The sequence below is a fragment of the Cydia fagiglandana genome, chromosome 7, assembly GCF_963556715.1.
Source record: "Cydia fagiglandana chromosome 7, ilCydFagi1.1, whole genome shotgun sequence".
NCBI lineage: Eukaryota > Metazoa > Arthropoda > Insecta > Lepidoptera > Tortricidae > Cydia > Cydia fagiglandana.
The window spans coordinates 20,670,984-20,694,452 of NC_085938.1; the positions used below are offsets into that span (position 1 = coordinate 20,670,984).

General features: G+C 38.1%; 1 protein-coding gene across 1 annotated transcript in view; it reads left to right on the forward strand.

Annotated features, from left to right (window-relative positions):
- LOC134666127 (lachesin-like) overlaps nucleotides 1-23,469 on the forward strand; it is a 111,571-nt gene that overhangs the window by 62,527 nt on the left and 25,575 nt on the right. Inside the window, exons 5-7 of the mRNA XM_063523281.1 lie at nucleotides 5,836-5,997; nucleotides 17,114-17,242; nucleotides 22,900-23,074. Of these exons, the coding sequence (XP_063379351.1) occupies nucleotides 5,836-5,997; nucleotides 17,114-17,242; nucleotides 22,900-23,074 (466 nt within the window). The remainder of the gene's footprint in view (nucleotides 1-5,835; nucleotides 5,998-17,113; nucleotides 17,243-22,899; nucleotides 23,075-23,469) is intronic.

Here is a 23,469-nt window from a genome sequence, read left to right on the forward strand (position 1 = left end):
CTGGGTACTCCATGTAAGCCAGGTGCAGCAAAAAGATAGGGGGTAGTAAATATGATTCTTGACATAAGTAACTGATTTACATAGTCCAGAGTATTATGTTTAACCGGTACGCGAATGTCCTCTGTATTGTGTAAAAGGTAGCGATACATGTTTTCCAAAAATCGTTTAAATGAATAATAAATACATAAATATTGGGCACATCTTACACATATCGACTTAGCCCCAAACTAAGCGTAGCTTGTACTATGGGTACCAGGACCAGGTGACGATATAAACATACTCATATAGATAAATACATACTTAAATACACAGAGAACACCCACGACTCAGGAACAAATATTTGTGTTCATTACACTAATAAATGCCCTTATCGGGCTTCGAACCCAGGACGATCGACTTCACAGGCAGGGTTCGCACTAGGCTAGACCGGTCGTCGGTAAAAAAGGTTTTTGTTATCAATACATTACTGTAGGTACTATCTAATGAAAATAACAACAATCAGTTCAACGCGATTAGGTAAGACCCTGCCTGATCCGTTAAATCTAAAGCTTAACAGTTCCTGCATTTACACTAGAATCAGTGTGCATGTGCATTCCAGACTTTGCTTTTACGGTGTCACGTGCTATTCAAACTGATGTTTCCGTCGCGACACTAGTTTCTGTACCGAATTTTCCGTAGCGGTTACATGTACCGTAATTTATTCCACCGAATTTAGAATCTAATCCCAATCCTGCTCGAGTGCGGAAATCCTTTTGCATAAATGATTATCTTTCAACGATCCTAGCTTGAAGACAAAGCAGTTCAAAATTGAAATGGAAACTCGGATATAGTCTACCAATATTTTGCTTCTAAAATAACTTTGAGACCAGACCAGTCAAGAATAGCATTTTGAATATGAATCCATATCACATTATTATATTTTGATGTTTGATCTTAAATTGAGAGCTTACTCAATTTCGATCTATTTATATCTTTTTTATGGTATCGAACTGCAATCAAAATAAGTTATTATGCTTTTATAAAAATATTACCCTCTCTTCAAGTTTAACCAATAAACGATCGGTTTTGACTGCTGAAACATTATTTTATTATATATGGCCTTTATCATAACCAGAGCTCGGATAGGGTGAGCTATTTGCCTTATAATTTGACATGTCTTATGTCATATATAAGGCAAATAGCTCACCCTATCCGAGCTCTGATCATAACGTCATAACATAAGTCATAATATTGTAGACTACGACTGTAGCCGATAACTTTTTTTCCCGCTTTATAGTGAAAAGCATCTATAATACGAACAGGGAACAAGGGAATAGTAGATGTGTTAAACTCTGATTTATGTAATATAAGTAACTAACACATTCGCGGTTATTTCGCTGTTTTTTCCATAATTAGTAAAATGTTATTCGCCTTATCACAAGTATAGCCTTTGAACTGCCTATCCTGTGCCATAAATTTGTGTTTTGTACAATAAAGAGTTTATACATACATACATATAGTCAAACTAGTCAAGTTCTATTTGGTACAATTTGATATAACTAGCTAAAAAGACTGTTTATATACTTACATTTATTTTTGCGATAGATGCCAATTCAAACTCACATTTTGACATGAAAATTATACCAGTGCGTCCTTCTCGCGACATTACGTGGACGGACAATTATGACCGAAATGCACGCGCGACTGACATCATCTAGATCATTTTGATGTCATAATGTAAGTTTGAATTGGCTTCTTAGCAATAGGTCGTTTCTGTTGTTTTTGGTTATAACAATAAAAGTATCGAAATATGAAACGGCGTAATAGTAAATGCCAAAAACCGCCGGTTGCCAAATTAAGTTACTTAACATATTAAATTAAGTTATTATAGTCTTCCCACATTTTCAACCTTATAAAATACCTCGAGCTCTCTTTGTTTACTCTACCCGGTTTATTACGAACGAACTTTTAATTACTTTTCTTTACATTTTGAGAGGTTTCCATTTTCTTTCTTTGCAAAGTATAAATGTTTTTGTCTTTCTTTTGTCGTAAATATTGTGAACATTGTGATCGGGATTGAGGCTGTTTGCATTATTATTATTTTTTTACATTTGATTCGTGTGCTTTGAAAATAATTGGCGATGACAGGGAAAGATAATGAAATATTTTCATGCTCTAAAAAGTATGAAAATTTACACTGTATATTCAATGCAGGACGATGGTAACAGATTTAGGATCTTCTCCATATGAAATCCAGTCCAGTCAGTAAGTAAGTAGTAAGCGGAAACGAATGTTGCCGGTAAAAAGAATCGTTAGTATTGTGTGTCCGAGTGGCATCCAGCGTGCAAAATGTTCAAGGTCAAGTGCTCTGAGGTAATTTTATTGAGGTTAAGCTTTAGAAGGGCTCCATTGGGTTAACGTCTTACAATGTGCTCTCCTTCACCTTGTTATCGTGAAAATTTAGAAGCAGATTCGATGATTAAATAGATTTTTTTCCGATTAAGTTTTTAATTTTTTTTTAAATTGCTTATACATAAATTTATTTAGTTTTAAGTTATACTTACGAGACGAGGTCTACAGCTCACAGAACCACTTTCTACTAGTCTTATTTCATCTATTTAAATTATTAAATGAATAATTTTGTTAATTTGAATAAAAAATCTATTTACCATAGATTCATTCTCTTCTTTTTTCTCATTATTCTGCAAAGTATCCTGCTCCTCAGACACGGAAGCCAAAACCCTCATATATAACCACTTAAAAGTTGCGGAACGACCCGTATAAAGGCTAAGTGCCCCCCAAACGGCAACGCCCTGCACTACAAACAAATAAGTCATTAAGGCGAATTGCGCTTTTATTTTTATGTTTCACCTTTACGGGTCATTTACATGAAAATGCGCGGCCAGCGTACGGGAATTGGGATGCAAGTAAAAAGTTTTTTGAAATATATTTTTCTTTGTTAAAATTAACTTCCAAAGTGAAACTTTTCTCAAAGATTTACGGGGTGTTATTTGTTATTCTTTTAGAAATTCAAAATCGGCTATGTCGCGCCATGTTTAGTGTAGGGTTCCGTAGTTACCATTACCATTAAAGAGGCCAATTATATCGTAACACACGTTTGCTTGTTCCCATATAAATAAGGTTATGTTCCGATATGTTGTGTAGGTGTAATTGTGGATGTGATAAGGGACCAGTGATTTGTAATTGTTATTTGTAATTGCTTGTTTGTACCTGATCGTTATTTGTAATAGTTATATGTACCTGTTTGGTATATGTTAATGTTAAGTTTCATGGCGCATTGGATCTCTCTGTAAGGTCATGTAATCATTTTTCAAAAGAAAAATGTTTGGCCAACTTTGGCCGCCACTATGTACTTGACGCTGACTGTACATTGACTGCCGTTCCTTTTCGGATACGCTCAACCAGTGCTGTATAATTAATGAGCACTGTCACACGAGCCAGCACCAATTAGCTGATTAGCGCTATGAGCCCGTATCGCATTCCGATTGCCATCGGAACAGTCGTGTCGCTTGTCGGGGCTAGGAAAACCGCGAACCTTTAAACTATTATAATACTACACCGACAACAAATTATAGGAGCGAAGCGTGAATGTCGCGACCTAAACGCGTAAACCCAATTCAGTTATCGTGCATTTCACTCGTATTTGTCCGTAGGTACATGTATTGTCGCAAGCGAGATGCACGATAACGAAATTACATCATTCAGATACCAGTATCAGTTTACGTTCGAATTGGTCTGCAATCTTACATTCCGACATCAAATCGATATCCAAATGAAGTCAGTCGCCCATGCGTGTCGCTCGCGCCAATACATGTACGGACAATTACGAGCGAAATCAACGCGTGAATTATAACTAAATGACATCATTTTGATGTCTAAAGACTTGTGCGCACCGAATTGCGTGTGCGTGATGTGCACGTGCGCGTGCGCTAAAATGTTAGCGCCGCGCACGCACACGTCACGCAAGGGGTGTGCCGTCTGTCATAAGATTCTGTATACTACAATGCCGCACCCGAACGTACACGTCACGCACACGCATCCGGTGTGGACAGGCCTTAAAGTGGCCTTCTCGTTTCTGTTGTAACCATATATGTATAGTATAACCGTTTTCCGCCCCGCTCGCTCTATGGCCTCCGCTTGGCGCGTACATTATTGCCGCAATAACAATTAGAACAGCTGTTTACATTTCATTAAGCCACGATTAAGATTCGATATCGGCCGGATATCCGCCTCTTCCGCTGCCATTATTCAAATTGCTTCGCTGGGAATGGCTTTCATTTCGTTTAGGTTAATTAGATATTGATACGCTCCATGTCGAGTTTTATAATTAGCTTGATTGTAAAATCGTGCTTATACGACTAATTTGTTTTGTTTTACTCAAGGATTCGTATGAGTTTGAATTTCGACTGAATTATCATTTAGGTAAGGTACCTACAGTTAGCACCAAAAGTAGCGTGACTTATGCATCAAAATCACCTATCTACCATTCTCTAATAGCGTAACGAAGTCAAACGAAGGGGAGTAACTATACTGGCTATGGATAATATAATATGCGTCAAAATTGTGTTAACATAATTTTCCATGATATCAATATTCAGATAGAAAATGTGGCTTGTATCGAGATTAACGGTCCATTATCATCTTTATTTACGTTAATTGAATGCTTACAGATTTAAATAAATATTTATACTAGTTTTATCTAAATATTTCATGTTTATATCCTTAGAACATACACTTTTTGGCGTGTATGTTTATGGCGTATTTGTTTAAGTTTACTCGAGAATATGAAGAATCAGAAAAGTTTAGTGTAACATAATTATTTTATATCCCTAGATATCCAATATTTTACCATTGCGTTGCATTCAGACTTTCAGTAAAATGTGCATTAGACATGAGAAGAAAAATGGCAAAAGTTGTAAAATATGCGATGGACTTTTATATTGAACTTTAAGTAATTTAAAGTAAAGTTAGTCGTCGCTGAAACAAAGAAGTTAACGTATAAATAGTATAGTGAATAAATTTTCGACAGTAAAATAATTTTAGGGACCTATAATTATTTATACCAACTGTGTTTTTCTTCCGACAGGCAACTAAGAGCCTAAGAGCCCTAAACACAATTAGTTTGCTCTGTTTTGTTACAGAGTTCCCATGGCCACCTCCGGTCTCCATCATCGAATCACCTCGATGGTACCATAATACTGCATTGTCTTTAATTTCCCATTGACCAAAATTTACCGGAAAATTTTGCTTCGCGGTATCAGTCAAGATCATCATTTATAAAAAGTGACAAAGTCCTCCAGCGGCGGAGGTCGGATACGAACGAACGTCTTCAGCTTACGCGGCTAAGGACCTCTAGGCTACTACTGGAGGGCTTTGTCACATTTTCTTTATACTTCACACAGACAATCGTGCAGTTTTTATCAGGCTCTAATTGTTAATAATCATGAAATTACCTAATGTAACATGGTCAATACTTATAAGTAATTTACTTCAAAATATTACCGCAAAAAGTGGAACCAAAAGCTTACTTCTGCGAAGTTTGGAATGCTTGGATCTACTCGCGTTGTGTGTAATTGTAATATGTAATAAACGGCACAAAATGTGAATGTAACTTTTTGTTTTAGCGCTCACTTTGTAAATATTTGGTTTTAAGTACTTATATAAGTTTCTCATATACTTAAGTGTATTGTAAAAAATCTTTTGAGAAAATAAAGATCTTTGAACCGAAGTTCTTTCTAATGCTAAAATAAAAGAAGTATAGGTAGTACTAATATGTCATCTTTTTCAGTTTATCATCATGATATATCACTCTAATGTTAACGCATTTGTCCCCAGTACCACCCAACATCCTGGACGAAGAGAGCACGCAGTCAGCGGTGGCTGTGCGCGAGAACCAGAACATAAGTCTGGTGTGCAAGGCGGACGGGTTCCCGGCGCCGAAGATCATGTGGCGGCGAGAGGACGGACAGCCAATCTCCGTCGATAAGAGGAAGAAAGGTATGAATTTAAGTGGACAAAAAAGAAAAAAACTGTAAACTATGAAAACACCCATGACTCAGGAACAAATAGCCGTGCTCGTCACACAAATAAGCTTAGCAGGATTTGAACCCGGCACCATCGGCTACATGGGCATGGTCTAAGATCTAGCTACGTAAATAGGTTTGCAATTTATAAGGCACCGGAACCCCTTTAGTTAGTGTGCCATCATTATTAATTAATTCGGGTGCCTGGCAGCTGTTCAGGTGTTGGGCAACAAGTTGTAAATAAAAGGTGTGCAATTTATAGATAGGACCAAAAATGGGACCTTATAGTAATAAGGTCCCGTTTTCACCTTTGGGGTAACGGAACACGATAAAATTTGACCCAGTAAATGAGATGACTTTGCACTTTCACGCATCTTGGATGTCACCTGGCACTACTTTCCCCCAATTAAAACGCCTGGCAATGTTATATTCGAATTAAATACATAATTAGCTATTATATCACACCAAACTCAGAGCTCTATAAATTGTACACTTTCAATTTATTTGACACCTCTCACACCCACCGTTGAACAGCTGCCAGGCGCCCGAATTAATTAATAATGATAGTATGGCACACTAACTAGAGGGATTTCGTAGCTCTATAAATTGCAAACCTATTTTCGTAGCTAGCTCTCCGTCTAGCAGGTTCACTACCGACTAGGTCAGACAGGTCGTCAAATCATTTCTACGTTGTATTATTTTCCCTGTGTGATTTCATCAATTTATTATTCGTTCCATTAGCCTTTTTTTCCAAGAAATCAAGCCAAAAGCCAACCAATATTTTAGTCAGATTCAATGAAAACCCGTTCGCCCATAAGGTTAGTGGTAAATGTATTGTGTGGCGTAGAATTTAAACAGGGTTTTGATTGATTGCTCTTGGACAAACGTATTTTACTTTTTTTGATTTGGGGCCTTTGTTACCATATACACTCGATGTTACCTGCTCACGTACCGTATACTAGACTGTGGGCCCCATTCGGATTTTGAAATAGACATCTATTAGACATCTTTTAGACATCACCGAGATACGATAACGATATGTTTAAGATCTAACCTGTCAAATTTGACGTTTGCGCGATTGTGGAGATACTCTTGAACTATTTCCACAGGATATGACTTAGAGATCCAATTCACATCTAATAGATATCTTACTCTATCTAAGTGACATTGGGTGCCCGAATTGCGCTGCAAAAGAGAACTAGTTGATATCTAAACTATAACGTATCTAGAATGGATCTAGTACGTGTCGTCTCTTGTGAATATCTTGAAGTTCGAATACGGTAGTTTAGGTACAGTGAAGTGAAAAACTACCAACTAAAATATTCTACACGGTGGCTACGCAAAATCGTTTTCCAATACAAAGTTAGAAGTCACAATACGGTCTAGATGCGATCGGACTCCGTTTGAGATATGAGGTTCACTGTTTTGAATTGCTTTAAACTCCTGTTTGCCACAAACTTTTGAACGGCTGTCGATTGGCGACTTAACTGACTGGCAAAATTGACAAATCGCTACATAACCCACCCATACTTTTTTATACAGTTGTACGTATTTTTAGGGTTCCGTACCTCAAAAGGAAAAAACGGAACCCTTATAGGATCACTCGTGCGTCTGTCTGTCCGTCTGTCACAGCCTATTTTCTCGGAAACTACTGGACCAATTAAGTTGAAATTTGGTATACATATGTAAATTAGTGACCCAAACATGGACATATTTTTTTTTTATAATTTTAAAATATATAGGTTCGAAGTTATTTAAGAAAATAGCGAAAAAATTACCATTCCCCCCCTTTATCTCCGAAACTACTGGGTCTAAAGTTTTGAAAAAATAACTCAAAATAGTTCTTTACCTATAGATGACAGGAAAACCTATTAGAAATGTGCAGTCAAGCGTGAGTCGGGCTTATGTACGGAACCCTACAAACGCGAGTCCTCATCGCACATGGCCGGTTTTTTTGTATTAAACGGAAAATGGAAAAAATTTACTCCTTCGGTTGAGACTCGAACTAGTAATCTTTTGAAATTTTGAACATCGGTTCAATCGCTTTTAACCAACTGAGCTACCGAAGTGTACCAGAAGCGTGAGAATTTTGCCATTTCTTTTTTTTTCTTTACGCATTAAACACTATTTGGGCGACTTCGTTAGATCGTCTACTCATATGTCGGAATCGGCAGTTTACCCCGAAACCTCCACAACACGTCACTTTTACACACACACACTATTGCGGTCTGTGGCGTGGACACGGACGCTGTCACTGACAATTCCCTAACTTTAGGCACTTGTCCCACCAAGAGCGAGTAAGCGATTAACTATCGGCGATTTTCTCGCCCAAGAAACGAACAAAAGATTAGGATCCTGTGTTAGTAAAAGAGACACATATATTAATAGTTCATCGCTGGCTGTTCACACCGCCGGCGAGAACACTCGCTCTACTAGTTTGTCGCCGCGATAAGATAAAACTAGCTCAGCGGTACTCGCTCGGCGATGCTCGCTTCGTAGTTTAAACAACGCGTGTTCGGCTACGCTGCACCGCCCGAGCGAGTGACGCGAGTAATAGCCCGTCGCACTCGAACACTCGCCTATAGCCGAACGACAAAACTATTGGAGCTAACACTCGCTTCTCGCCGCTCGCCCACTCGTTTCTAGTTTATCGTTCTACTCGCTTATACGCTACGCTCATCGTCGGCGGTGGGACAAGTGCCTTAAATAAAATAAGTGACATTCGCTAGAAGTAGTATACTGTCGCGATTAGAACGTTAAATTGCAGTATCGAATGTCACCTTTCGAAGTCCCGTCCTGAAAAAAAAACTTAAATCAAAACTTACGATAATAATAATTTTTGAAGTCCCGTCCTGAAAAAAAAACTTAAATCAAAACTTACGATAATAATCATTTGTTGCAAAGTTGTTGTTTATCTCCTCGTGCTAATATTGGTATCTGGTCAAGCACAAGATTCCAAAACTAAACCACACGCGTATTGTCGCGAACTACCCCCTTGTGTGTATGTGAATATATATTACTTTATATCATAAATAGGACGGCGATAACACACAGACAAGGAGGCGTCGCGATACCAAACAAACTAGTGCCCGGGTTCCTGTATATATGTGATTAAACTGGATCCTTACCTTGTTCATTGATGATGGATATCGTAGTCTATCTGCTTCGCTAACTAGGGGTTTCGCCGCTACCACGGTGCTGTCGTCCGACATCTGAGGGTGAAATAGTTTAATGACTTCACAGTCACTAAGTACGCTTAACCTAATATGGTAAGAAACATATGGTCATTAACTAATGTCCGTCAGTAACGTCATGGATGCTTTACATGGTCACATTGTCTGTAGGTCCGTAATGTCCCAGAGATCATACTTCTCCCACAAATCACCGGCACCGCGACCACAGGGGTGCCGTCAAACATACGCCTTCCACAGGCACGTGGGCACCACGACCACAGGGGTGCCGACACATATCAGGCCTCGTCAGGCTCCAGGCACACCGTATAGGTTGCCGTCAGGCCTCGTCAGGCACTAGCTCATGGGCACCACGACCACAGGGGTGCCCCCACACTGCCACTCTCCAATAATACATGCGCCCCACGACCACAGGGGGGCGCCACATCTGCCTTCTATAACCAAGTCCACCGCACCTCACGTACGGTGGTGATCTCCCTCGTAACTCTAGCCAGGTAGTGGACACATCAAATACATCAACAATCAAGTTACGGGGACAAACATTTGTAGAGGGCACAGACCAAGGGTCTTTACTATTAGGCTAAGGGACCACAAGATAACACTGAATAGTTACGAGTACAAGTTACACTTTCATGGTATAGCAAGAGACTTATGAGAAATGGAGAATAAACAGTTACAATACAAATAATAGATATCAAACCAAGCACGCTTAAGTTATATGATATCAAGCTAATCATACTTAACTTCTAATAGATGAGCCTGTAGATGTCTCCAACCAACTACCACGTGCTCGTCACGCAATCTACTTGTTACCACTACAGACTGTTCACACTATGAACGCTGAAGACGAAATGGGCGAGCGACCGGACGCGCCGGAAACTCTAAAGCACTTTACTACCCACATTTATAATAGTTAATAAGAACCAATAGACAAATATCGAGAAAGATAAAAAACTGCCTGCAAGTTTGTGCCGGCGAGAAAATATGACTTCGATGACAGATGACAGACGTCATTTAGGGCGCGTTTAGACGTCAGCTAAAGTATCTGTGCTATCGCGAGTCGCGACACGTATCGAGTAGTTCAAAAAGTCATATCTTGAGCTTTGCGAGGGTTTCAAGGTACGACGGTTAATCGAAGTTTCCTACCGAGTGAAACACAGCATTTTTTACCACTCCACCGCAATAAAAATACTGTAAACAAAACGCATCAAATCGAAATGACCGCTTTTAAATATTTTTATCATTCAAAATTATCACTTAAAAGTCAATTCCACCAGAGAAAAGAAGTGATCAACCGAAAAGTGCATTAAGTTAGGTACTTTGCCGCTTTTATTGACAAAATTATATTTTCTCATCAGTTTCCAAATAATAAAAAGAGCCTTTACAAAGCTGGTGCAGTGAAAAATACTTACCATATGTCCCCAAATAAACAGGGAGGCGTGTGTGACGGCGATCGTTTTTCAACTAATTCCGGCAGCGTATCGGGCTGTTTAACATAACAGAACGCGCACGGCCGCGCTGAATAGCAAACAGGCCCGACACTACTAACAAAGAGGCTCTTCTAAACATAAAGTGTTATAGAATGCGTGTTGAAATATCAGGCCCATTCGAACTTACAATGACATCACATTAATATTTGCAAATTTGCATCATATTATTTAGGTACGGCTTGTCCGCGGCAAAAGTACGAGCGAAATCGGCTCTTATTTTAACATTCAGCCATTGCTGCTCTTTTCTTTTTTCTAAGCTGCCAGTAACTTGCGTATTGTTCACTATGTCATGCGCCAGCTACTCCTAGTTTTTAACTTTCTCAATAAAATAAAGCTAGTGTAAAGTCAGCATCAAAGTTCGCTATTCTGGAATTATAATAATAAAATAAAATAAATATTGGGGACATCTTACACAGATCAACCTAGCCCCAAACTAAGCAAAGCTTGTACTATGGGTGCTAGGCGACGATATACATACTTATATAGATAAATACATACTTATATACATAGAAAACACCCATGACTCAGGAACAAATATTAGTGTTCATCACACAAATAAATGCCCTTACTGGGATTCGAACCCAGGACCTTCGGCTTCGCAGACAGGGTCACTACCCACTAGGCCAGACCGGTCGTCATCGGAATTATTTTCTAAATAGAGATATGTCTGTACAATTCGCAATCTAAAGTATCTGTCACAATCTAATTGTTTTACCAAACTCTTTTTTTTTCTTTATATTTAAAAGCTGTACTCTTGTCGGTGGAGCAATCTCCAACTCGTCCGGTCCTCTGCCAGCTCCTTAATCTTCTGGTATGACACGCCTGTACCTTTTCTTTGAATTGAATACAACATTTTTTCTCAGTCTTCCTCTTCTTTTCTTTCCCTCTGTTTTTCCTTCAACGATGTTCTTAAGGAACGGGTTGTGTAGTAGCAGATGTCCAATTACTCCTCTTCTATTTTCTATTGACCTTATTATTTCTTCTACCAGACGCAGAACCTCCAAAAATAGACGCTTAAATAAGATTACATCCTGCCGCGTCATTTTAAAGCTATATCGATACAAGATATAACTTCGATATTTACTTTGGTTCCAGGTATTACTTGCAAATACACTGAATTTTACATAAACCAAACACACAGGCTATGAACTCGAATGAACCAAACTGAAATGAATCAGTTTTATGTTTATTTTAACTGAGTTCCGGCGATGCAAGTCATTAGTCATAACTTTTGAGCTTGTTGAGGTTGCAACTTGAAATTCACCCTTTAATAGGTATGTACATATACATATTTTATCAGCATATGTACTTACAGGGTGGTTTCATGCGAAGTAAAGCAGACCTACGTTTCATCGGTAAAACGAACCGCTGCACATTTTGCTCCGTAAACTGTTCAAGATTCTAGTATTTACGGAAAATAAGCTAGCCAATCCATTCAGCAGTAAACTGCATAGATTTTAACAAAAGAACCGAGTGTGATTTTTCACAAGAAAAGAGGTTAGTGATGCGACTATTTTAAAGTGCTTAGTACTGAAACTACTAAGCGCACAAATACCTAATGATTGTTCGATTTAAGTTCTAAAAATATTTAAAGATTTATTTCCATTTTCATTTTGTTAGAGTAATCTGCTTCAGAACTAAACTGTGTTTTAACAAAAATGTTCTCTGCCCATGTATTATTTTTTGTAATTGATTGTTGTACGATAAGTGCTCGAGTGGAGACCACGGACTAGCAAGCGCAGCGTGGGACGTCCACCCACAAGATGGACAGACGACCTTGTTAAGGTCGCCGGAAGACGCTGGATGTTGGTCGCTTCCAACCGGCACGTAAGGAGGTCCAAGGGCCTATGTTGAGCAGTGGACGTCTTATGGCTGAGATGATGATGATGATTGCTTTACTCGTAACATTATACCGCAATCTCAATCAGCATTTAGCACCTCACCAAGGTATACCTGTTAAAACATCCAATCAAAACAAGTTGAATCACATTAAAACAAACAAAAGAACACCTTTCAAATCGACATGAGCACGTGAACGAATTTAGCCGAACACGCAGAACACGTAATTAAAACATTTTCGTTGAGTGTCCTTCCAAATAATCATACCAGATGGGGTTGACAGGGGCGCGGGGCACACAATTAGGAACGAGTGCCCTCCACACCGCACGTTAATTTCCCAGTACAAGGGAATCGCTCTTTAAATTTAAACCCATTTCGCCTTTGAGCCTCTCCTAGTAATTATCCTTAACGGATTTTTCTTGTAAGGTTTAAGGGTGTTGAAGTCTCACATCAGATTTTTGTTAATGGAAATTAATTAGGTGAGGATTTTACCGTATTGTTGGATTGATGAGGATGCTTTTAGGGTTTTGTGAGTGTGAAACGCTCTCGGTTTTTGAAAAGGTTAATATAATTGAGGCGGAAGAGGGTGAGGTTTCAACTCAAAAACACAAATTACTGCTTATTAAATTATGAAACTTAATCTGACAGTGAGGGTTTTGATACCTTTTGAGACTCATAAAGGTGTTTTAGATATTTAGAGTTAGGTAAAATTATTTCCTCAAAATATTTGCCTTATGCCTTGTATTATACGATGCGGTATGGTGGCCGATTGGAACGTCGTTCCAATCTAACTCTAAATATCTAAAACACCTTTATGAGTCTCAAAAGGTATCAAAACCCTCACTGTCAGATTAAGTTTCATAATTTAATAAGCAGTAATTTGTGTTTTTGAGTTGAAACCTCACCCTCTTCCGCCTCAATTATATTAACCTTTTCAAAAACCGAGAGCGTTTCACACTCACAAAACCCTAAAAGCATCCTCATCAATCCAACAATACGGTAAAATCCTCACCTAATTAATTTCCATTAACAAAAATCTGATGTGAGACTTCAACACCCTTAAACCTTACAAGAAAAATCCGTTAAGGATAATTACTAGGAGAGGCTCAAAGGCGAAATGGGTTTAAATTTAAAGAGCGATTCCCTTGTACTGGGAAATTAACGTGCGGTGTGGAGGGCACTCGTTCCTAATTGTGTGCCCCGCGCCCCTGTCAACCCCATCTGGTATGATTATTTGGAAGGACACTCAACGAAAATGTTTTAATTACGTGTTCTGCGTGTTCGGCTAAATTCGTTCACGTGCTCATGTCGATTTGAAAGGTGTTCTTTTGTTTGTTTTAATGTGATTCAACTTGTTTTGATTGGATGTTTTAACAGGTATACCTTGGTGAGGTGCTAAATGCTGATTGAGATTGCGGTATAATGTTACGAGTAAAGCAATCATCATCATCATCTCAGCCATAAGACGTCCACTGCTCAACATAGGCCCTTGGACCTCCTTACGTGCCGGTTGGAAGCGACCAACATCCAGCGTCTTCCGGCGACCTTAACAAGGTCGTCTGTCCATCTTGTGGGTGGACGTCCCACGCTGCGCTTGCTAGTCCGTGGTCTCCACTCGAGCACTTATCGTACAGCAATCAATTACAATTACAATTGACAGGGGCGCGGGGCACACAATTAGGAACGAGTGCCCTCCACACCGCACGTTAATTTCCCAGTACAAGGGAATCGCTCTTTAAATTTAAACCCATTTCGCCTTTGAGCCTCTCCTAGTAATTATCCTTAACGGATTTTTCTTGTAAGGTTTAAGGGTGTTGAAGTCTCACATCAGATTTTTGTTAATGGAAATTAATTAGGTGAGGATTTTACCGTATTGTTGGATTGATGAGGATGCTTTTAGGGTTTTGTGAGTGTGAAACGCTCTCGGTTTTTGAAAAGGTTAATATAATTGAGGCGGAAGAGGGTGAGGTTTCAACTCAAAAACACAAATTACTGCTTATTAAATTATGAAACTTAATCTGACAGTGAGGGTTTTGATACCTTTTGAGACTCATAAAGGTGTTTTAGATATTTAGAGTTAGGTAAAATTATTTCCTCAAAATATTTGCCTTATGCCTTGTATTATACGATGCGGTATGGTGGCCGATTGGAACGACGTTCCACTGTCATTGTCAATCCAGAATTCGTTGGTTCATGTAACATTAAGTCTTTCAGCACTGAATATGATTTTATGATATTTACCACTAGCCCTTGGTGAATGATAAAATCGCGAGGAAACCAATCCGCATTGGGCGAGCGTGGGAACTATATCCTAAGTCCGCTCGCGCATGAGAAGAGAAGAGGCATGTACATACTTACCCATCAGTGGGACGTATATATGTAGCCTGCATTGTTATTTTTGTCGTAATATATGCTTTTGCATTCAATAAACAAATACCTGGTGGCAACTGCAACAGTATTATTGCTGCATCGTTACTGCTGCAGGATTCACGTGGGCTGTGAAAGATGAAACGTAATTGAAAGTGTCATCGCTGCAGCAGTAATGCTTAGGGCGATTATTTTGTTGTTCCATGGTGTGTTTTGTTATGTCCTCATTGTTATAATGGCTTAACATTTTAGAAAATAAACTTCCATCGTTATAAAATAGAAATAGCGAAAATTTTCGAACAAGCCGATCCATCAGAGGCGTTTCGGACGTGAACGAGCGAATAACAAGAATAATACGGTAGCTGTTGAATCGCGGGTTGCGGCTCCGGTCGGTTTGTGTTGATGCATCGGCCGAGTTGGGGGCTAATGCACCAAGTTTTTTCCACATTTTGTTGCGAACTCGTTTGAAACACCGATTACGTTACATTTGGATCTCTGACGGTAACTTTTACGTTTTGCAAAATACCTACTTAAACTTGTGTAGCATAAGCATACACATGTATAGCATACATATGTATACATTATAGGTAGGTATATTGTATCTATAATGATTGCCTTAGTTAATAGGTACCTACTAATGTGAACTGCTCTTTTGATGCTTATGTAATTCAAGATAAAATAATCTGTATTTTATGTAATTTTTCTTTGAGAATTATAAATTTCTTTTAGAAATAAAGTGTTTTTAAACCTAATATAATTTCGGCTCGTCACCGCCGTTTCACCACGACATTAATATTTTGCAATGTACATGTATTAGCGCCTGCGAGATGCATGCGCAAATGACATCATTTAGGTATCATTTCGATGTCACAATGTAAGTTCGAATTAACCTCGTAGACTTTCCCCTGTTTCAGTATTATGTATCTAATATTCGTAACAAGTTTCCTCACATCGTAAATGTAAAATATTAAATGCAAACGTCAGAATAAAACTGAAATTAGAGACAGTACGAGCCAACCGCAACTCGCGGGTGTCGGCGAAACGTGGCGTGGCGGTCGCGGTGTTTGCACGGATTAACATACACATTTATACGTCCTATGTCCATGTTGTGTATTATATGGCGTAAATTTATAGACATTTATATATTTAAAACACCGTTATATACATATATAGTGAAAAGAAAAAACAGCTATAATCTATGATGATAGGACCTCGAAATATGAAACTTAAATTGTTATAGAGTCATACAGATATTTAATCCGTCACTCATTTTATCAATAAAATTGACAGTGACAGTGCCCATGTCAAGACCGCAGTAGTTACGTCGCAACAGTAATGCACCTGCAGTTGTCTTCCGAACAACACCTTTAGAAATAATGTTGCAAATATAGGTAACGTGACATGACTAAATTTTATTAAGGCCTATGCGTGTTTAAATATTTTTGAGCAGCCTTTTACAAAAGAACTATTTGCGCAACGGACGTATGAATATTGTGCGATTTAATCCTATCACAAACAACATTAGTGCAACGCTGCGTCGACAAACGCAAGCTGTGCGGCGAACCAGGCTATAATAGGGGATCGGAGAAACGAAACCTATGAAATCGTACGAAATTAAAGTGTACACAAATCTTTAACCACTTGTACTGATTCAATTAGCCTTTATTTAACAATCTTACTAGTTTTACAAAATATAATATAAACATCTTATTTAAAAATAAAATATAAAAAACTATTACAATATTTGCGCTATCAGACATCGGAGTCAAGATTGTCTTGCTTTCCAGCATAGGCCTCCCCCAAGTACCTCCAAAGTTCCCGATCATGGTTCACTTGTACTGATAGTGTCCACTATCTATACAGGGTGTTTGGTACATCGTTTGCCAAATTAAAACGGCAGATAGCTTGAGTCATTTGCTATCTTCTCATGCCTAGAAAAACAAAACTGACTATGGTTTTTTTTTACTACTACGCAAGTAAAATTTGAAATTTACGAAAAACTGTCATAGAAGTGAAAACATTTTTTTGCACCAAATTAAACATTTCTAGGTCTGAGAAAATAGGAAATGACTCAACCTATCTGCGGTTTTAATTTGGCAAACGATGTACCAAACACCCTGTATATTGCCCGGTTATTGAACGTTTTTGTCCTTAGTTACAAGTTCCCCTAAAATGATAATTACAACAAAAAAAATTGTTACAGTGACAGTGTACGAAGGCGACACGCTCAGTCTCCAGCGCATCAGCCGCACAGAAATGGGCGCCTACCTCTGCATCGCGACCAATGCGGTCCCGCCCTCTGTGTCCAAGCGGATCATCGTAGACGTCGAATGTGAGTATATAAGCGCATCAGCAGCCGAAGATAGGCGCTTAACTCTGCATCGCGACCAATGCGATTCTGCCCTCTGTGTCCAAGCGGATCATCGTAGACGTCGAATGTGAGTACATAAGCGCACCAGCAGCCGGAGATGGGCGCTTACCTCTGCATAGCGACCAATGCGGTCCCGTCCTCTGTGTCCAAGCGAATCATCGTAGACGTCGAATGTAAGTACATAAGCGCATGAATATGTACTTGTCTTATAGAAATTAGTAAATTTTGTTACGTTGTATGTCTTTAATTAGAAGATGATACTTAAACATAAAATGTATTTTTATGTGATGATTTCGGATGAGAATCTTCACTTGTTTCAGACTTTTTAAAACACGATTTTACAGTAGTCGTGTTTTTATTTAAACAATTTATTATTCTCTAAATCAAATCATTTTACACCAAAAACAGTTTTTAATAGATACGCTATCTAATAAAGATTTATCCTTCATTCCACTTTGAATGGTACATTAAATATGCAGTAAGATTTCTCCTTAGACCCATTTTCATTGTACTTTTGTGTCTGTGACAACGGTCAGGTAAATCCAACTTTTCGAACGTTTTCAACGTTTCTAAGTTATAAATAGCAGTAAAGTGACAGTTTTCGTACCCACCAACATAAACTGCGTACCTAAATAATAAATAGCGCCACCTACAACATTTACATTATTACTCTTCTTCTTTCTTTCCCCTGCCCTTATCCCACGTCATGTGGGGTCGGCACAACATGTTTTTTTCTTCCATTCACCTCTGTCTTTCGTGTCCTCAGCACTCACTCCTTTCTTTCTCATATCCTCTTTCACACAATCCATCCATCGTTTTTTGGGTCTACCATGCGCTTTCCGTCCATCAACATTCATCCTTAACATTATTTTGTCTATACCTATGGCATTCATCCCTCCTCATTACATGCCCATACCACGATAACCTAGCACTCCTCATTTTCTCCAATTTACATTATTACTCTCTGCTGCTAAGTATTCTATAAATAAGCTTTCATAAGAATTAAAGATCTATGACATTAGACATTATTCTAAAACCACTCTAGTTTAGAATACTAAATTGAATTACCCTTGTCGCATTAAAACGCTATAGGCACTGCCGATTGTGCCAGTCTTGGCTACGTGTCAAACGTTTTCATGCTAATTTGATGCAGGCTTGCGGAATACTGTAAGTGAATACAAGTCTGTGAAAAGGAATAGGAATATGGTTTCAATAACAATTCCATATTATTATTATTATTCTACGAGTAGGAGTATTCAATTGATAATTAGCGCGGAAAACTTTATACATATTCTGTGTATGATATTGTCATAATAAATAAATAAAAAAAATAAAAAAGCCCATTTATTCCATAACCAAAAAAATAATTAATTAAAATCTATTTTTTTTTAATGATATTGTCATACACATTACATACAATTACCATTATCCACATAAGTATTTTATTTTTAAACATTTTCACCAATCATCCTCGATTATACAGGGTGTTTGGTACATCGTTTGCCAAATTAAAACGACAGATAGGTTGAGTCATTTTTTTATCTTCTCATGCCTAGAAAAAAAAATTAGCCATGGTTTTTTTACTACTGCGCAAGTAAAAATTTGAAATTTACGATAAACTGACATAGAAGTGAAAAAACAAATGTGCGCCAAACTAAAAAATTCTAGGCCTGAGAAGATAGCAAATGACTCAACCTATCTGCCGTTTTAATTTGACAAACGATGTACTAAACACCCTGTATAATGGCGCTATAAGTATAAAATCGAAAAAAAAAAGCTTGCAACTGAACTTCCGCCCCGTCCTCTTGAATTATTCTGCTGCTAATTGTAAAATGGCAAAAAACCGTTACTATAACAACTTTGATTAAAAAAAAGGTATTCTTTAAAGAGCATTTTGAATTTCTAATTAAAACGCAGCTGGCTAAATACGAGCAAGACGCGATAATTGAAAGATAATATTTTTTCACGGCGGAGTGGTTCCGAGATTGCGACGCTTCAGGAAAAACAAGGTTCTTTTGTGCTCGTTCAATGAAGTGATAGCTATCTGGATATTGTGACGGCAACGTGACAGCTTGATGGAGGGCGCTGGGGTTAAAAATGGTGGATATCTGCCATCAAAACGTCAATAAGACGCTTTATTATAGGACCTCGTCTAATCTCAAACGATACGTCAATCTCACTCCTTTATAAACGCAAAACAAAAAGTCTAAGCTACACAGTAGTAGGTGTCAGTGGTTACTTAATAGTCGGTATTTTAAGTGACAATCACATTTAAATCGCATAATAAGAGCTCCTTGTCAGTATAAAATAAAATGAATATTATAATTTAAAGCATATAAAAATCTAAGTGAATACCCAGCTATAAACTTCGAGGTAATACGATGAAAACCGGTATAAAACTGAGACAAGACGCAGTAAAAAACGGAATTATAAGTCGAGATAATGAAGTCATCTACACAGGGACAATAAAGAAAGAACTTTATAAATATTTTAAAACGGCACGGAATATTAAAGCACATCACGACGGAGTAATATTCCTGGGAATTGCCCCATAACGGCGGGCGTAAATTACGTCGAGAGTGCGCGTGTGCGTTATACACGACACGAGGTTCGGACGATTCAAGCTGATCGGTTCCGTACGTGTGTTACTGATTCATTATTATTCAGAGCCTATACATTTTTTCTGCATTTCTCGACTTTTGTCAACTTGCTGGGTAATAAAGGATATATTTATAAATGTGTGTTAGGTGGAATAGGTTTATGATTAATTTGCAGTCAAAAATGGCGCTCGCGTTATCATTATGCTGGTTATCTTATTTTTTACATTTAATAATGTGTGCTTTGTTTTATACATTTAACACGAATATTATAGGCATAAAAACTAGTAAAGATAATAAACCTTTTTATTTTTCCTTTTATATTTACCTACTACTAGTAGGTAGTGTAAGTAGGTACCTACTTTAGTTATTTCAAATAATATTACATATAGTTATTTAGTTTGAAGTGCTTCGTTATGAAATAGTGTTAGGCTAACGTATCATACGTTGCAAACATGTTGTCATATCTACATACACCAACACTGAATTCCGAGTCAAATAGTTTAAGCTTACATAGATTAAAATCCCATAGTTTATCTAGACCGAAACCGTAGTAAAGGATTTACTTTGAAAAGGGTGGCAATGCCCTTTTGTGTGAACTATTAATACTATTATGGTAGGAGTAATCTGTAGGCAGATAATTAATGAATACTCCTACATTGAAGAAAATGTTTAGTCGAAGTTCAATTGCTTAATTCTAGGAATACCGTAATTTATTGAATACCTATACTGAATACGAAAATAATATAAGCAGGTAATTAGTAGGTATTTATAGAGGATTAAATGATGATCTAATTAGGTTACCTCAATCATTAATTAGGTAATCAAGTAGTACATACAGTAATATAATTCTCCTAAAAAGATAGGTAGATAGGGTCCTATAACTTTAAATACCATAACTTAAATACTAATGTGTATTCTATTTATTTAAAGTTGCATGCAAATTAAAAAGTAAACTAACTTTTCCCCCTCTAATTTAAACTCTCGTGAGTAGTATGAGCAATACTAAGCAAATTTTACCGATTAACTCAAGTAATGCTAGTCACTAAGTGCGACTTGTTTCGGAGAGCCTAGGTCTCCATTTTTAAGCACTAACAGTCCATGAGTAGCAGTCACGATAGCCGCATGTGTTGTACCCTTTTATCCTCTCCTTTTTAGGGTTCCGTACCCAAAGGGTAAAACGGGACCCTATTACTTAGACTCTGCTGTCCGTCCGTCCGACCGTCCGTCTGTCTGTCACCAGGCTGTATCTCACGAACCGTGATAGCTAGACAGTTGAAATTTTCACAGATGATGTATTTCTGTTGCCGCTATAACAACAAATAATAAAAACAGAATAAAATAAAGATTTAAGTGGGGCTCCCATATAACAACAAACGTGATTTGTGACCGAAGTTAAGCAACGTCGGGCGGGGTCAGTACTTTTATTTTTTTGCATTATGATACGGAACCCTTCGTGCGGGAGTCCGATTCGCACTTGTCCGGGTTTTTTCAATTCTCTTTTCAAGTTTATCAAACCGGTGGTTCTCACACGCCGGCCCCCACGCTCGAAGCGCGATCCATCATATTTCAGACTTTATAAATTGCTTCTCCAAGTTTTCAATGTTCCCGCCGTCTCTGCTGCGGTACTTTCGATGGATTGGTATTGGATCGTGATACTGCAGTTTATTTGGTTTTAACGTGTATAAATTGTTGTAATTAGGCTGTTACATATGTTGCTGTACCAATTATATGTGCTTTAAATCCACTCTTATGGGTTCAGTATATCACCTGTAAAGGTCACGTTTGGATTAAGACTATCGGCGCAATTCGGTAAATGAGTTAGACATTCACTATATATAAAATAGTAACGATGTGTGACGTTCCACGGCAAAAGGTACCTTATGGCGGTTGGCGCTTACGCTATATTAACGTCACTCCAACATTATGGCGGCCATAAGGTACCTTTTGCCCTGGAACGTCACATATCGTTACTATTTCATATCTAGTGACTGTCTAATTCATTTCCCGAATCGCGCCGTATATATTAGGACTAGCTTCTTCCCCCAACTTTGTCTGCGTGGGCGATCATAATGATTAATAAAGAATATCCTGTCTCATTCCCCGGGCCTTAAACTATATGTATACAATTTTTTCGGTTCAGTGGTATAAGCGTGAAGAGGATTGACAGACATAGTTACTTTTGCATTTAAATACAGATTAGTAGGGATATCATAGCATCAGTTAATCCAACGAAAGTACACTCTGAATCCCAATCTAACCTTAATCAATGAATAATATAACATTTTGGCAACAATTATTCCTGCAAAAGTCAAAGGTTGAAGAACGTGATATTTCGTGTTATATTTATAGCTCAAAATTTTGTAACATTTCCATGAAACACATAACAAAAGTTACTCCCGCCTCATGTTCTCCAAAACAAGCTACTTTTGGGAACTTTGTAATAATAATAGACAATAAGCGGGCATTAATAACGTCTTTGAGAGCGTTTCCTTGTTGTTTATGCTTTGGATGATGCAGGATCATCCGCACAGGATACTTTTAATCACATTTTAAATACCTTGTAAGGTAAGTACCTTGCTCAGGACTTTATGTATAAGATTTTAAGGCCACCCATAATAGATTCTTAAATTTTAAATGCGAAATCTCTGTTTACCTTCGATAAAAATTCAACTGAAAAAGGAAGATAGAGACCAATTAAAGTAACGAACGTAAAGTTGCTTTATTGTTGTCATAATATTTTGATTTGATTCCTGTTAACCTTTTGCCGTTTTGAAAATAATTTGACAGTTCAATATTATTGTATCTAAATACAATTGAACTGATGATTATGGACACAGGAGGTAGCCATAGGAACGGTGTGATAAAACAACGCAGCTAAATTGTGTGTTCGGTTTGTTAGAATTGTCTCGATGGGTATTAGGTATATGTAGTTGCCTGTTGAATGAAAAGTACAGTTTAAAAAAAATAAAAACATATTTTCTAGAGGCATGGAGATTTATAATTTGTTTTCGTCCGCAGTTTCGCCCATGATCTGGGTGCCCAACCAGCTGGTGGGCGCGCCCGCGGGCACGGACGTGACCGTCGACTGCCACACCGAGGCGCACCCGCGCGCCATCTCTTACTGGGTCTACGACAACGTCATGGTGCTGCCGACAAAGAAGTACGCCATCAATACTGAGGAGAACTCTTACAGGTATGTGCAAGTAGAAATAAAAATATGTTATTCGTAAGCGCAAACACATAAGAGAAAAAAATAAACAAAACAGAAAAATGTTGGAAGGAGAATGTGCCACGAAATGATCTCATCTCAGTGCCACTGCCCACGCTGATCTTCCGATGTCTTACAAGTAGGTATCCAAATTTTAGGTATCAAAGAATCAATAATGTATTTCTTATGCTACCACCAGCGTTCCTGCTGCGGGATTGCGACGCAACATTACCGTCGACTGCGATAGTAATGCTGGTTGTAATCTGAATCAGAACGGTACTTTGAATGGTTCGAATAATGCGTAAGGCCTTTATGAATGATTAGTGCGGGGCGTGGATAGTTTACAGTAGCCTCTAAAGTCGTACTGATTCCTCAATGGC